The 16,375-nt window shown below is 37.4% G+C and overlaps 1 protein-coding gene and 1 pseudogene across 1 annotated transcript; one reads left to right on the plus strand and one right to left on the minus strand.

The window, feature by feature from the left end:
• Positions 1–1,537: 1,537 nt before the first annotated feature.
• Positions 1,538–4,923, minus strand: LOC113740789 (protein kinase STUNTED-like; annotated as a pseudogene).
• A 3,370-nt stretch (positions 4,924–8,293) lies between these two features.
• On the plus strand, positions 8,294–10,361 carry LOC113740795 (DELLA protein RGL1-like). Its single transcript, XM_027268318.2, has one exon. The coding sequence runs from the start codon at positions 8,532–8,534 to the stop codon at positions 10,284–10,286; it is 1,755 nt and encodes a 584-aa protein (XP_027124119.1). The 5' UTR covers positions 8,294–8,531; the 3' UTR covers positions 10,287–10,361.
• Positions 10,362–16,375: the final 6,014 nt, after the last annotated feature.

The following is a 16,375-nucleotide window of genomic DNA, read 5'->3' on the forward strand; positions in this document are numbered from 1 at the left end:
TACGGCCGGGGCCTCAAGATCTGCTCGAGCTCATCCCGAGCAGGGTCCAGATAAAGGGGGTCGCGGGGCCGGCTCTTGACAGACCGAGCAGGGGAACGCTCGAACCCATTCCGTGTGGGTTTCCTCGGAGAGGGGTTTCTGAGGTGACTCCTCGCGGACCTGTCGCGGGAATACCTCTCGCTGTCCCCGACCACCGAGGCTCGGGGGCGGGGAGGAGTCCGGGGTCGCTTCCTTCTAGGGGGCTGGTCTCGCGACTCATCCTCCGAAGGATCAGGGGGTAATTCCTTCTCCTTCCCCTTGGCCTTGGAGGTCTGTGCACCCCCAGCCCCCTCCCCTTCCTTCGCCTGTCGAATTATATCCTCCAGCATGGGGAGATTCTCCGTCACAAACTGGAAGATCTGCTGCCTCCGTTCCCCTGAAAGGGCTGAGCCACCGGCCCCCTGGGATGCACCAGCCTCTTTCCGCTGGGACCCCCCACCGCCCCCAGGGCCGGTGCTCTCTGCCGTACGCTTGGATCGCGTCCGGGCCATCAACACAATCTTACTTACCTTACGGTTCCCACAGACGGCGCCAACTGAAGAAGCGCGGAGCTTCCCCGGACCGAGCTGAACTGATGAGCTCGGGGTGTCGATGGGAGAGCTGATCCAAGACCTGCAAAACAAGTAAAAGTGATCTCACGGTGGGGGGGCCCGAGGGTTGTCCCCGAGGGCGCTCCGACGGCCAAGTTAGTATTCCGGTGGGTAAGGTTCACGGGAAGTAGCAATGGTCCAGGATAAATTGCCAATAGTGAGCGTACCTTGTACAGTGGATGTGTGCTATTATTTATACCTGCGAGGGAGTCCGACCTCCGCACGACGCGGGACTTGCCCAGTATAGATATTATCCCGCACTTAGGGGGATTACTCCCGACCTCTTCGGGATGGACCTTCGTCTCCCCTGGGAGCCCTAGCCTGTCCGGCCCAGGGCTGCTGCCAGGGGTCTGGGGGCCAAGGCCCAGCTCGGCCATTCCTGGGCTGCCACGTGTCTGGGCCCGGAATGGGGCCTCTGCATAGACAACCGATTTGAAACTTTTGTACTCAGCACGGCAATTGGACTTTCAATGATACAAGAGTGGATAAAAGAGTACATAGATATATTATTTTGGAATACTTACCATTCAGTCCTAATTTGCGTGTGGACCTGTATTGAAAAAAAGGATTATTTTAGACCTTCATGTTTTCAAATTATTGTTGGCTACACAACGATTCAGACTAGGGCTCGAACTCCCTTCTTTTTTTTTTTTTTTTTTTTTCTTTTGAACAATCAAAATAGAATACGACGGGAAGGAGGAGGGCAAACCCAGAAACATCTCTCATCCAATACCCACCAATAAGCAACAAAAAGATGCAGCGTAGAATCAGGAATTGGTAAATCAAGGGGGGAAAAGGCAATCTACAAAAGAATGAGAACAGAATGTCTACTTGCATTCTCATTCTGTGCAGTAATGCAGTTAGTCAAAGCTTTGATGACCGGCTCCATCTGCCTCGTAGATAGAGTCCTAGAGTGAGATAGTTTGCTCGATGCTGGAAAGAAAATCCTCCACACCATGCAATGCAAGGTTTAGATGGGATTGGAGATTGGAACGTGAAAAAGTTTCGTCATCTAAAGCTTCAGAGCCCTCCAAACTATCAACTAGTTTTACAGTATTAGTCCCTTCTAAATCATTCACTTGTAGCCTTGCCCACTTGGTCACCTCCATGTCACCTTCGAGGAGCTTCAGAATAAGGCTCATCTGAGGTCTAGCTCTTGCCACACGTCTAATACAAAGTGCAGCTGCTAAAGCCATCCTCTCCAACTCCTCACCATCATACATGCTACTTAAACTTGGGTCTAGCAGTTGAGTAAATTTTCCGGAGTTGGAATTGGTTTTGCCCACATAACAAGGCTTTCTTGGCCCTTTGGAGAGTCATTGCTTATAGGCTTTCTTCCTGAAAGAAGCTCAAGAAGGACCACTCCAAATGCATACACGTCAATCTTGTCATTATGGAAATTCAGGAGCCAAGTAACCGAAATTTCCTGCAACATCTGTGCATGTTATATGAGTTGAAGTGGTTGAAGCCCATTTAGCCAGTCCAAAGTCAGAGAGCTGTGGCTCAAAATCATCAGAGAGTAGTATATTAGAAGATTTCACATCCCTGTGAATCACAGGCTGAGCATCTCTATTGTGAAGATGTTCAAGTGCCTCAGCTACACCAACAGCCACCTTATATCTCTGGTTCCATCCAACTGCAAGTGGATCCTTCTTGTAACGATGAAGGTTCTCTTCAAGGCTTCCTCTTGACAGGAAATCATACACCAAAAGGAGGTGGTTGTCCTCAAAACAAAACCCAAAAAGAGAGATGATATTTTTGTGATTCAAAGCAGTAATAATCTCTATTTCCAGAACAAACTCTGTCAACACAACTTCATATCATGTTTAAAGAATCGGCCGAGTCCAAAACCACTTGGCTGAGTCATCACCGGCACGTAGCTCTCAGTTTTGATACCGGAATGAGATGATTTTGAGATACATGGATCGCCAAGAACTAGGCCAAGAAGTCTCTGACACAGATAAAAATGGCACCGAGCCGCCACAAGTCATCCCGAGTCAACTCTTTTGCTAATTTTTACTTTTCTTTTGCTAATTTTTTATTATTTTGGTTAGCATATTTTTTATATTATTTACAATTTTTATAATATTAAATACTTTAAAATTAGCGTCTTGCCAAGATCGCGATTGATATGTCGAGACCGATGTAAAACAGTTCGAGTTACAACCGAGACTTTGAACCATGCTTCAGACGGCTTTAAAAGTTTGACAGCAAGCTCCTTTCCATCAGGAAGGCAACCCTTATAAACCTTACTGCTTCCACCTTTACCAACCATGTTCTCGGGGATGAAATATGATGTTGCTGAGACAAGTTCCTCGTATTTAAACAATCTACAAGTTGCTGAATACTTCTCATGGAGACCCTCCAACTCCTTTGGTAAGGCCTTAGATATACCATCTGAAGAAGTATCTCATTGCCAATGGGAACAATCGCACTACATTCTCCATCTATTTTGGGGGATTGATCTTTATCATGATCACAAACTCTTCCTTTTTCATGAGAAATTTCTAATTTTGTGATGAATTTTAAAAAAATTCTACAAAAGGGTGATTTTGGCAATGGATTCCGTCCGGGGGTCTTCGCATTCATGAAATGCGAGGTCAGTAGAGCTCGCATTTCACGAATGCGAGATTAGAATAGAGCTCGCATTCGCGAAATGCGAGCTCTACTTATTGAGCTCGCATTCCACAAATGTGAACTCTAATTTAATTTTTTTTACTAGCTCCCCCAGAGCTCTCTAGCAGCCTCTATATTCGTAAAAAAAGAAAGGAGCTCCTGGGTCAGAGAATGAATTCCACTTCCCTGATTAGCACCAATCATCATGAACTGGAAAGGCTAGCTCAGAAGATGGCTAGGCCCCTGTTAGAACCAAAAGCGTTAGGGGGCCCGCACTGGAGGCATCAGAGACTTCAATGTTAGTTTTCTCGAACTGCAAATCTTCCAAAAAGAAAAAAAAATTACACTTGACTCTATTTCTTTCAAAAATAGCGGGCAGGCAAAGCAAAGAAACGAAGCTGACTCTCATGAATGGATGTCCGAGCTAGAGAATTTGGCGCTCCTTACTGCGAGCTGGGTGAGCTCGCATTCGCAATGCGAGCTCGCATTTTCGGAATGCGAAGACCTCATTTGTAGAATACACTCCAAGAACCGCCTTCGTTGTAGAATTATTTTTTTTTTCCATCATAAACTAAGAATTCACCCCCTTTTTCATTTGAATCAATTGACTGAAAATGCCTATGCCCACTGAACCAGAGAGATCTGACGGAATGAGGAGTTGTTAAGTTTGCTTGTTTGATAATATTGCTCGGCGAAGAAGTGGCCAACCAGGTCTAACTTCAGGCAATTCCCACATCAACAGCGAAATTGAACTAGATGCAACCTCTATCTTTTGTAATGGCACTACCGCCATTGAGTCTCCATTGCTGCCATCATAGGAAGATTCTTTTGCTGATTGTGTATTGCCATCATCTTCAGATACTGTAGCAAGAGAACAAATAGGACAACCCTTTTTCAAGACACCATCCTCATGTTTAGAATCAGCATTTTTTTGGGGCTAAATCTAAAGTCCCATTAGTAACGTGGTCAGATGCTATCATTCCCATTGCCAAATTGCCATCAGTGATTGCTTTGTTATTTTTAGTCAGAGACCTCTGAAGTGCATTAAATAGACCATTCCTATGGTGATGTTAAATTTCTTTTGTGATGATATTGGAGGAAGATGGAGCCCCTTTATGAAAGATAATTTTCCCATTATTTACAGCTAAAGTTGAACGATCCTTGGCCAACTTCTTAGCACAGTATTTAGCTACGGAGGCTGATGACCTGATGGTATGATGATTCCTTGAAGTTCCAACTATAAGCTCAATTGCTGAGTAAGATTTTGCTTCATCACGAACTAAAATTTTGCGAATTGATGATCCTCTGCAGATCTTTAGCTTGAGATCCACCTGTCTGAGGTTGCAGAAGCCTTCATAAACTGCAAGAACAGAGTCAAAAGCTTTCACAAGAGACAGCAGAGATGATTTCCCATCACGATCCACAATTTCACTACTATCAAGAACACGAACGGCAATGACACGATCCCCAGGCTGAGCAACTTTAACCAAGGCCAAGTGAGCAGTTTTTTACTCTGAGCATCAAGCTTCACTCCCGCCACCACCGTTCGGCCATCATCACTTCGGTATCCAGATGCATTCGAGTATAACCGAAGTGAATCTTTCAGGTTTGCATATGTACATGTAATCACTTGCTTCACGCTAATACGAGGCCTTTTTTTGTGGACATTTTTTTCCATATAATAGGAAGGGCTCAAAACCAAGCCTCTCACTTAGGGTGCTTTTGATAAAATTAAAGTTTGAAAACTGAAATTTAAATTCTGAAATTTAAAATTTGAATCTATTAAATTAGTAAATTATTAACTACTAAATTTGATACATTTGAGTGTATATTATATTAAGTGATAAGTGAATAGTTTATCATTTATTTTTTGGAGCAAATTTTGCTTAGAAATTCAGTTAACTTCATGAATTCAGATGTTCTAATTTTGGTTATCGAATGCATCTGAATATGTTAAGATTTAAATCTATTAAATTAAAGTGCTAAATTAGATTATCAAACAGGACATAGGTCCTGTTAAATTTAGTTAAACCCAGACCCTGATCCAGACCATTATGGATTTTAAAAAATAAGTCCAAATCCAAATCCTCCTGGATCTAAATATCCAATAGGTATTCATTATATTTTTCTAAACACACTAAAGTAAAAATATATTAAAAATACATAGATTTAAAAATATATATATAAACACCATCCAATTTTTATTTTCAAATAATAAAATTAATATTCGAGAAGTTGAATGCAATATTATGAATTCAAAAAAATAACCATTATTGACTAATTATATTTATTTTTAAAACTTCAACTGTATCTACGTCCAAATTTTCATTTATTTGCCTTTACTTTTTCTTGTTTTTCTAAAAACGTTTGTACTAATTACAATGACAAGTAGAATTAGTTTGAAAAAAGAAAACAATCATGAAATTTTTCTATATTTGATCAATGACCATAGAATATTAGAATATTTTATAAATTTACTAATATATAAATTTGATTATATATACATTAGTTTGGGTAGGATTCGGTATGAGTTTGTATTTGGATATGGATTATAAAAATTTAGACCCTATTTAGATCTATAACTCTTTTACAAGGTTTGTATCTAGGTATAGATCTAGGTATAGATCCTACCTAGAAAAATTAAATTCAAACCCCACCCAAGTATATTAGATCTGAGTAAATTCAACCCATTTACATGCCTAACCACCGCCCCTCCCTCTTCCTCCTCCCCATTCCCCTTCTCTCTTCCTCATCCACTCCTCTTCCTCCCCCCCCCCCTGATTTGGTTGAGGCCTCTGGTCGTTGCCAAATCGCGACCAAAAAGTATAATTGAGCTGCAGTAGTTCAACAAATCATGAAAATTAGTCAAGGACTTGGACTATTTCAGTAGTTTAACAAATCATGAAAGTTACTTAATTCTCATTCTTGTTGCTGTATTTTTTTTTTTTTGGCCTTTTTTTCTTTGAGAAATTCGACTTAGAAACTGTACCTCCTCCACGCCGGCAGAAAGAAAACACCGAAAGAAAAGTCAAAACTGATCTTTATTTGTTTCTCTTTCTTCTGGGTATCTGGTTGGATTTCGTGGTTTGGCAATTATACTCTGCCGGAAAAACTGCTGAAGAATAAGAAATGGTCGAAAAGGACAAATAGGAAAGCCAACAGCCAAATACTTAAGCTAGATTCTAGTTTCTTCAGCTATAATCTCTTGTGTTCACAGAGCATAGTAATAAAGCAAAATGACTAAATCCAATGGATTATTATTAGATTCCCTATAAAGACTCAGACAAGAAAGACAGCGCATTATTGTGTTCAACAAGTTCCAAACATCCATCGTCTTTACAAACAAGTGTGATACATGTTTACCCAAACATATGGCGACGACAAGAATCCTGTGACAAGATCTTTTTCACTTCATTTTGGTTCCGCTAAATATGACGATGCCCTTTTTTCCAAAGAAAGAATAAAATGACCCCTTTACTTTTTGTTTTTCTTTGAAGTTTTTCTATCGACTGCCCATTGGACACTTATTTAACACATCTAAATTTTACATAATCTGTCATATATATATATATATATATATATATATATATATATATATATATATATATATACATACTAATATTTGTTACCTTTCCTTATATTTATATACCTTTCTTGATTAATCGTACGTTTTAAAAATTTTAATATATGTTAATGAGTGCCCGTTGAGCACCCATTATACAGACACTTTTTCTTTCACATTTCTTGTATTTTCTTGTTAATATGTATATTGCTTCGAAAACAATGAATACTAGAATATGCTGAACAAAAGGAATTAATGCGATAGAAATGATGTATAGGTAGAGTTCTCGAAAATTTTCTGCTATAAACGATGATGCTATTTCTAAATACTACTAAATTTTAGTGACATAATTCGTGTGAAGTGAAGTGGCAAATCTTCTCTTGTTTGCTTTCTCTTGCTCTTATGCGTGGCGTGCAAATAATCCTTAGAATTGTTCTTAATATTGACCAGAAAAGTTCAATTTAAGATTGTTCTCTTTAGAAAGGGAAAGTGCAAAGCGAATGATTCCAAAAGGGAAATGTTGTTTTCCCTTACCTTTTCCTTTTCCTTTTCCTTTTCCTTTTCCTTTCATTCAGAAAATCTAGAAATGCACCCACATAAAAGAATATTATTCGAGCATAATTTTTGTATGATGCATCGCTATTTGCTAAGATGCAACATGGTACAATGTTCCTTCCATGTTACCAACACATAACATTTGTTGGCTTCCAATTTTGCGCTATTGCCAAGATGATTTTTTTTTTTAACATTTTCTTCCCCACCCTGACTTTATTGTCCCTCTCACTTTGTCCCTTGCTTCATGTCAATACTCAACATTAGTATAAAATCAAGGGTAAATTACTTACTATCCCCTATGATTTTGCAGAATGCTAGATGACCCCCCGAGATTTTAAAATAGTCACATAACCCTCATGTAGTTTTATGCAAAATGAAAAATAGATGGAATGTACAATCAATTATGCCATTTATACAAATTTTTTTTTAAAATCGCATGTGATAAAATCTTAATATCGATGTAACCCCTTATGATTTGTATAAATATTCACTTTATTCCTCTGTGATTTTTGTATTTATCCACATAATCTCTCTATACTTTTATGCGAGGTGGTTAAGCCATTGATTAATTTAGCATTTAAATAAAGGCACTATTGATATTTCAATTTACGATGTTACAAAGCTATTTTTCGTCAAATTTTCACTTTATACAAAATCTTATGAGGTGAAGTAGATATTTTAAAATGTTAGGAGGGCCATGTGGTAATAGATAAAACTACTGGGGGTTACATGTAATTTACCCTAAAATCAAAGACTTCAAAATTTCTTCCAAAATTGCCATGTCATGCCAAGGTTATTTTTGTTGTTAAATATGTTAAGATGCCGTCCATCAATATCATCCCATGTATTTTATTAATCTCAAATCCATTGCCAACATTGTTGTGAGTTGTGACTTGTGATTGAGTTGAAAGGACGATAACAAAAAGTTCCACATCAAAGTGTTATTATCTGCATTTTGTGTATTGGATCCTTTGCTGATTGATGCTACTAATTATACTGAAGTACTAGTGCATTCTTTCTCAGTTTCAACGATGCTACTTCTATGAATAAGCAAGTTATTTAAAAGGGACAAACTAAGTTGGATAAAAAAAAGCCATTTAACTCGTGCCTCCTCCTCATCATTCCGATACAATCGAACCCATAGATCATTGAGTTACTGTGGGAATCTGATGGAGGACTACGAAGCAGATGAACAAGAAGCCAACGGAGGTAAAAAACAGCGACAACCACCACAGCCGCCGGATACTGATTGGTTCGATGTGGAAGATAACAGTCTCTATGGCCTTTATCAGCAACAGAACAATCCCACGCCCAGCAAGGTTGCTTTCTTGGAAGGTGGTCAACAAGCTACGAGTACTCCGCCGCAGTTTAATTGGGTACAGAATGATTTCCAGCACCTGGTCAGCACGCCTGCACTGCATTCATTCCAACCAATTTATGATCAGGCCACGGCCAAGAACAACGAGCAGCCGCAGCAACAACGACTTCCTGAAACGGGCGGCAAATGGCAGCAGCTCAAGGGAAAAACACATTCGTTTACCTTAGCATCCCTGGAGCTTCTGAGCAATTATGGGAAGGGCTTCAAGAATGCGGCCAGAGAAGATCAAAACTGGAGCAACGACTCCCCAACAAATATTGATCAGGATAGCAGCCAGGGCCGGAGATTATCCCTGGGAGAGATCATCAGGGCGGCTGGAGAGAGGTACATCCAATTCTCCACGAAAAATGTTGACGGCTTTTCGGGGCTTATCCACCCATACGCTTCCACCATCACGGACATTTCAGTAGCAGAAACTGCAGACGTGGAACTCGTGCAGTTTCTTTTGATTGCAGCCGAGTGCGTGGGTCACAAAAAGTTTGACCTCGCAAGCGGCTTGATCACTCGCTGCCTGTGTATCGCCTCCGATTCAGGAAATGCTGCCCAGAGAATTGTATTCCACTTTGCCGAAGCTTTGCAGCATAGGATTGATATGCAGACAGGAAAGATCACTCCTGAGAGAATCATTGAACGGTTTGCCTATGCAAGGAACCTTGAATTGGATTTCAATCTTTCCTTCCTGGCATGCCACCAGGCGATTCCCTTCACCCAGGTCACACAATTTGCTGCGATGCAAGCAATCATTGACAACGTCAAATCGGCAACCAAGATCCACCTGGTTGATCTGCACATCAGGAGCGGAGTCCAATGGACGGTGTTGATGCAAGCTCTGGTTGAGCGGGATGACCCTCCAGCACTCAGGATAACGGCGGTGGGAACCATGAACAAGCAGCGTATGGAGGAAACGGGCAAGAGACTGATCAGCTTTGCTCAGTCCCTGAATTTATCCCTTTCTTTCAATGTAGTGATGGTCTCCGACATGGAAGAGTTGAAGGAAGACATGCTCAGCAAAGCACCTGATGAAGCCGTGGCTGTTTACTCTCCCCTAATACTCAGAACCATGATCTCAAAACCCGAGAGCTTGAGAAATGTAATCAAAGTGATCAGGAGGATGAAGCCGGCGGTAGTGGTAGTCACCGAGGTAGAAGCCAACCACAATTCACCGCTATTCATTAGCCGTTTCACCGAATCCCTCTTCTTTTATAGCGCATTCTTTGATTGCCTGGAGGACTGCATGGAGCGGAATAATGAGCACCGGAAGACGATTGAGGGAATCTATTTGGGTGAAGGGATTAGAAACATGGTTGGGAGCGAGGGCGACAAAAGATGTACCCGAAATGTGATGATTGATGTTTGGAGAGAGTTCTTCACAAGATACGGGATGGTGGAGGTCGAACTCAGCCATTCATCTCTGCAACAAGCTAATATGATTCTCAAGAGGTTCCATAAAGCCAGCTCCTGCAATCTTATCAATGCTGGTAAAGGTATAGTCATTGGATGGAAGGGAACTCCCATCCATTCTCTTACTGCTTGGAAATTCATGTAATTAAGCAGATTGATTCTGAAGAGTAAAATATAAGGAAGGAAACAAAACTCTCCAATTTGGAGGGCAAGTGAAAAATGTCGGTTATATTTTTATTTGGAAAATGCCAATGTTACAGAAGGAAATATAATATACATATAACTCCTTGATCCAAACAATAGGAAAATCTCTCCTCTTCTCTATTTCTTTTTTCTCGTGACTTAAGTTTTCTCGTCTTTCTTTTCTATCCTGAACTCCCAAGCCAGGTTACGCCTAATCTCATTCCATAGCATGGCCGAAAATCTAAAGAAGGATACCGGAAACAAATGCAATTGCTTTTTCAAAACATCGAATGCATTGTTGGAAAGCCCATTTGTTATGTTATTGGGATCCCATAAGAACACAAATACAGCTATCTTAGTCTTGATCCAAATTGCATTTCTTTAACCAAAACCTTCTTGAGAGCACAGAGAGTTAATTTGTATTGAATATTTGTTTGTAGATCATGAATACAAATACTTTAGAACCAACGAAATATACATTAAGGGATCATACATACCTCAATGAAGATTACTCTATATTCACTTTTGCTGAGAGAGAGAGAGAATTGGATTTTTGGTCTCAAATGTTCGGGGAGTGAATGTTTCTAGTTCCTAAAGTTAGGACGAAAACAAATATAGTCCCAAAATTTCAATCTCTAAATGCATTTAATCCTATTGACTGATTTTTGCCAATTGCTACCCGAATCCAATCACGTGCTATGCAATTAATTTTTTGAAGAAAAATATTGTTGGCCATAATTGGCAGTAATAGATGATTAATTACTCACGTGTAGATCACATAATCAGTCATCTTTTATTCCAGATTATAGCTAGTAACATTTTATCAAATTTTTACATTTTTCAAAAATTAATTACCAACAGATTTCAGTAGTAATTGGTAAAAACAAGTCATTAGGACCAAATTTGCATGATAGCTGAAACATCTAGAACGTCATTTGCTTTCATCTAAAATTTAGGAACTAAAAACACTCATATCTCAAACATTTGAAACTAAAACTGTACTTCTCTCAAAAAGAAAAAAGAGGTTTTGGTAGATATTAACAAACCAAAATAATAAATAAATGAATACTAATCCAGATACCTAGGGGGTTATATTGGGATTGAAGGATAAAACTGAAAGATTAATGTAATAACTGTATGTAACTGTTGTAAAACCTTAATGAGCATAAATGTGGAATGTTAAACACACTCAAATTTCTTGCATGATGGTTTCAATTAAAGTAAACTAATTGATATGAAAGACTGGATTGATTTGGAAGCTATATTAGCTATAATACATCAAAATTAAATAGAGTAAGTACGTAAAGGAAAACAAAGTGGGTTGGGAAAAAAAAACTCTAGAAATTTAGGTACTGTAGGGCTTCTCCTAAAGTTATGGAAAGAATGTTGATGATGTTTTATTGCGTCGACACAGTTATTGTTATCTAAAAACCAGTAATGACAAAACGAAACGTAAATCTCTGTCCTGTAAACATGATTTCTTACTACAAAAATATAATGGTAACTTATATCTTTGATAAATGAGGCATTCGGAAACCATCCATTTCACTGCCTGATATTTTCTAATACCGATTTGGTGGAATGCCAATAGTCTTCCAAAATCACATTCCATTGCAATCTTTAAGTTAAAAGCAAAATGGCAGATTACAAAGAGATATAGAAAATATATGACTTAATGAGTTTGTTCAATCATGCCCAAATCATACAGTAATGGTGTAAAGGTTCAAGCCATCGTGGAAAATATTTACTTTTCACATAAAATTAAGAAGAATAATATAACTGGTCCGACCTCATGAAACGTAAGATTTGAAAATGAATCATCATAATATTCTCTAAATTTATAGATGTAAATTTACTAGATCTTAGTCGTAGAATATTAGTTGTCTAACCAGGATTAGGATTGAATTCGTAAATTTGGATGGGGATGGACATGGGTTAGGTACCCATCTTGTGGACTTGATTCGTATTTTGTCATTTTCTGAATCTTATTCACTCTGCATATCAATTGGTATTCGATTATCAGGTACCCACCCCACCCCTCTCATCATTTTATGTTTTTAAAAAATAAGTTACACTAATTTATTTTTATATTTTACATATTCATCAAATATTCAATATAGATTTTACCCAGAAAAAAGTGTCATGCCATAAACAAATATGCAAAGAGTATGCAAGAAAAAAAATTCAAAACCAATAAATCCAAAACTAATGATAATTGTTATAAGCATTGCCCTTTTTTACACATATTCTATATCAATTAAATTTTTTATTAAAAAGGATCATGACATCTACAAATGAATCTTGTAAACAAATTATAGGTGTCAAGTACTTTTGACTTTTTAATCTTCTGATTCTAAACCATCCCACATATATGTGGATACATTATCCTCTTACTCGGTCATATGATACGGGTTAGGTACTCTATTTCTCAAAATAGATCGAATAAGATCTCATGGATTTGCAGATCAACGGATATGTTTTCCCACTCCAAAATTTAGATTCTCAAATCATCAAGATCCTAATAACTACCGTCGCGCCCCATTTTTTTGGAAAAAATAAAATCCATGCGTATTTAGGGTGTTAGAAAATGAATTGATTTGAAAAATGAGTTTCTTATTTTAGAGAATAAACAAAAGAAAAAGGGCCTAAAATGGGACTTAAAAAGTGCGACGATTTTGGCCCAACATAATAGTCTAAAAAGGGTTTTTAAGAAAAATAGGAGTCGTCACTTGGTATTGAGTTAAGGAGTACTAAATCACCTAAAAATGAATTTTTAAATAAAAAAAATAGAGAAAACCCTTTTTAAACGATTTTAAATCTTCAAAACATAAGAAAAAAGGGCTCAGGTCACGGTTGAAGAAAGGGAAGACAAGAATAAAATTCAAGGTATCCTTTTAATCTAACCAAGGCTAGTTGCATGATTTAGTCGAAAATTTTCTTAATTTAACCAATAAAACTTATCACATTTTGATGTTACTATATAGATGCAAACCTAGATCTAATGGATATCGGAGGGTCGAAATATCTCTTCAAAGTTTAATCCTCTTCAAAGTTTAATTGGTGCAAATCACATTAATTGTGATGCCCAAAATAATTTTTAGAAGAGGTCACGAATATGCAAAGACTGAGACTCGAAGAAAAGAAAAAATTATAATATATAAATATATGTGACCTAAAAAGAGGCATGCCACATAACAGGTACGGGGGACTAAGATTCGCGACTCAATTTTCCTTTTTATAGAGGAGATACGAGTGTGCTAAAGCTAAGAAGCTATACTCGTCCATTTCCCATATTTGAAGGGTACTCCCCTATCCTAGTCAAGCAAATGAACTAACCTATATCTAATTCCCTAAATGGAATGCAAGTCTAAATGTCATGTTTTGCACACATAGGGGTAAGGGATATACATATAGAGGAAATATCATGCAAAACGGTAAAGATCCTAAAAATAGAAAATATGCATGCAATGTAGTGATTGTCACGCAAGTATGTGATTCTAACGCGTGGACGGTCTAAAAGGTTTAGCATTGGACTAGCTCATTTCTCCAAGTCTTCACTAGCATTGGACTAGTGAGAAATCAGCGAGAATGCCCACAACTAGCGTTGGACTAGTGTGATGACATCATGCATTTATTATAACTGAGTAAATCATATAAAACATAATTACAGCAAGTAAACACATAATATACATAGAACACATAACATATAAGCATAATTTCTAAATGCAAAACCCTAATGAAAACAAGTAAACACATAAGCATACAAGCATTCAAGCACCTAAGCAAATAAACGCAAATAAGAGTCTAACTATTACATTCAGGGCCCAAACAACAATCTAAGGGAAAATTTTAAAAATAATAACCTAACTATTACATTTATCTAACTAAATACATTTTGAACAAAAAATAAAACCTATCTATTACATAGGCTAGCTAAATACATGTCTTGAACACCTATCTATTACAACTTGGCATTATAAAACCTCTCAAATGATCATCAAAATTAGATAAAACAAATGAAACTTAAAATAAATAAAAATGAATAATTAAAAGAAAAAAAGCACTCAAAACATGCAATTACACATAAAAAAATACATTGAAACACATAAAAGAATTTAAAATAATAAAAAAAAGGTTACCTCCCTTGAAGTGGTGGTTAAATAGGGGTGAAATTTGTCCTACTTATGTTTCAAAATCAACAAAATGATCAAGGCACCAATTTAATTATAAAGAAATGGAAATAATCATGCAATCTAGCAATTAAAGCACTTAAATGAAGTATAATCAACAATTAAAGAAGCAAAGTAATTTATATTTAAGAAATCAAAACTATTAGGGACCTAATTGCAAAAATTAAGAACATTTTTGGATCAAATTATAATTATTATAAAAATTAGGGGGTCAAAATTAAAAAATATAAAGTTTAGAGACCAAAGTGCAATTAAATTAAAGACCTAATTGAAAGAAAACTAAAGTTTTTAGAACCATAGTATAATTACTGGAAAGTATAGGGACTAACTTGAAATTTATGTTACCAGATTACTTGGGCAAACACGTCTCTGGGCCATATCTCTTATTTTTCGGGCCGAAACCTTCCAAGCCCAGAGAAAAGTTCAAGAAAAATGCATAGGCCAATGCATAATCTAACCCAAACAAAACCAACTACAAAGGATGGGCTTTTACTTCCTAAGCCCAAGCCAAAAGCCAAAATTGAACCAGACTTTTCTACCAAAACCCAACCAAATCAAACCATAACCCAAATGGCTAACTATTTTACCAAAACCCAACAAGATAATAAATCAACTAAAACAAATTAAGGTTTAATTACACACCAAATCACAGAAATAACCTACCCAATAAACCACTAAAATATGAAAAAGATGATTAAAGTTAGAAGGGGGCAAAATTGATTAATTTTCCCAGATTTTGGGCCATAGTGTAATTAAGCAAAAGTCTGAGGGCGGACTCGGAGCTGTGACGGCCGGACTTGGAGCTGAAATTTGGGGTTACTGGAGATGTTTTTTGGAGAATTTTTCTTAACAAAGGTTACCCTACTACAAGTGTAGACAGTGCAGATGACAAAAGAATGCCTAAAAGACTTAGACTCGGGGTCGAATTTTGGTAGAAAATTTGACAGCTCTCAAGTTTCTCATCGTAATTTTCTGCACTTTTTTTTTCTCCCTTGATTTTCTCTCCTTTTTTGCTGTTTTTTTTTTTCCCTTTGATCTCTCCGCCGCCCCATGCTCTCTTGTTGTCCTTTCTTGCATTTTGGAGCCTTTTATAGTCACAAAATCCACCCCCAAAACCTAGGATCAATGATGTAGATGAACTGAGTCTTGGTGGCATTTTTGAAGCCATTTGATCCAACTTCCAGGTGTCAAAACCCAAGATAAGATGCCTTGTACTTTTGTGAACGTGTAAGGCAACGAAATTTGGAGCAAAAAGGGTCAAAAAAATTGCTCAAAATCTTTGGCCAACTCTTGTACTGTTATTTGATGGTTCTGGTTCGAGGCCTGTACCAGGCTTGAACATCCAGCGCGCGTGAGCTACACTACACGCGTACGTGAGGAGGAGCCCTTTTTTTTTTTTTTTTTTTTTTTTTTGCTAATTGGATTTTTGTTTGATTTATTTTTCTACTTTTCTTTTCTTTCCTTTTCTTTTCTTTTTTTCGTTTTTTTCTAGAAAGAGTGATTTTTATCAAGAAATAGAAATGAAAAAAAAAATTTAACTAAAAATGAACCAAAAAATGGTAAAAATTTAGTGTCTACAGATAGTATTCATTATATGGCTTGTCCATTAATAAAGTCTTAATTTGGGATTCCAATTAATCAAATGTGTGAACAATTTATTGGCTAATCTAAGCTGTATATTGTCTTTTTATCCTTTCTTGGCTATCTCATCCCCATGAACAAGCCAAGGGTCTCCAGAAAATATGGCATATATAGACATATCATAAATGTGAATATTTCCCATAATCAATATGTAAACAATATTATGTTAAGTGATGAGTAACTTTCTTTCCATATATATATATATATATATGAATTCATA

This window comes from Coffea arabica, chromosome 1c, assembly GCF_036785885.1.
Source record: "Coffea arabica cultivar ET-39 chromosome 1c, Coffea Arabica ET-39 HiFi, whole genome shotgun sequence".
NCBI classification, from domain to species: Eukaryota; Viridiplantae; Streptophyta; class Magnoliopsida; order Gentianales; family Rubiaceae; genus Coffea; species Coffea arabica.

What these genes read in the sequence shown, in the direction of transcription:
- LOC113740795 (XM_027268318.2), top strand. Translation starts at nt 8,532, where the DNA reads ATGGAGGACTACGAAGCAGATGAACAAGAAGCCAACGGAGGTAAAAAA.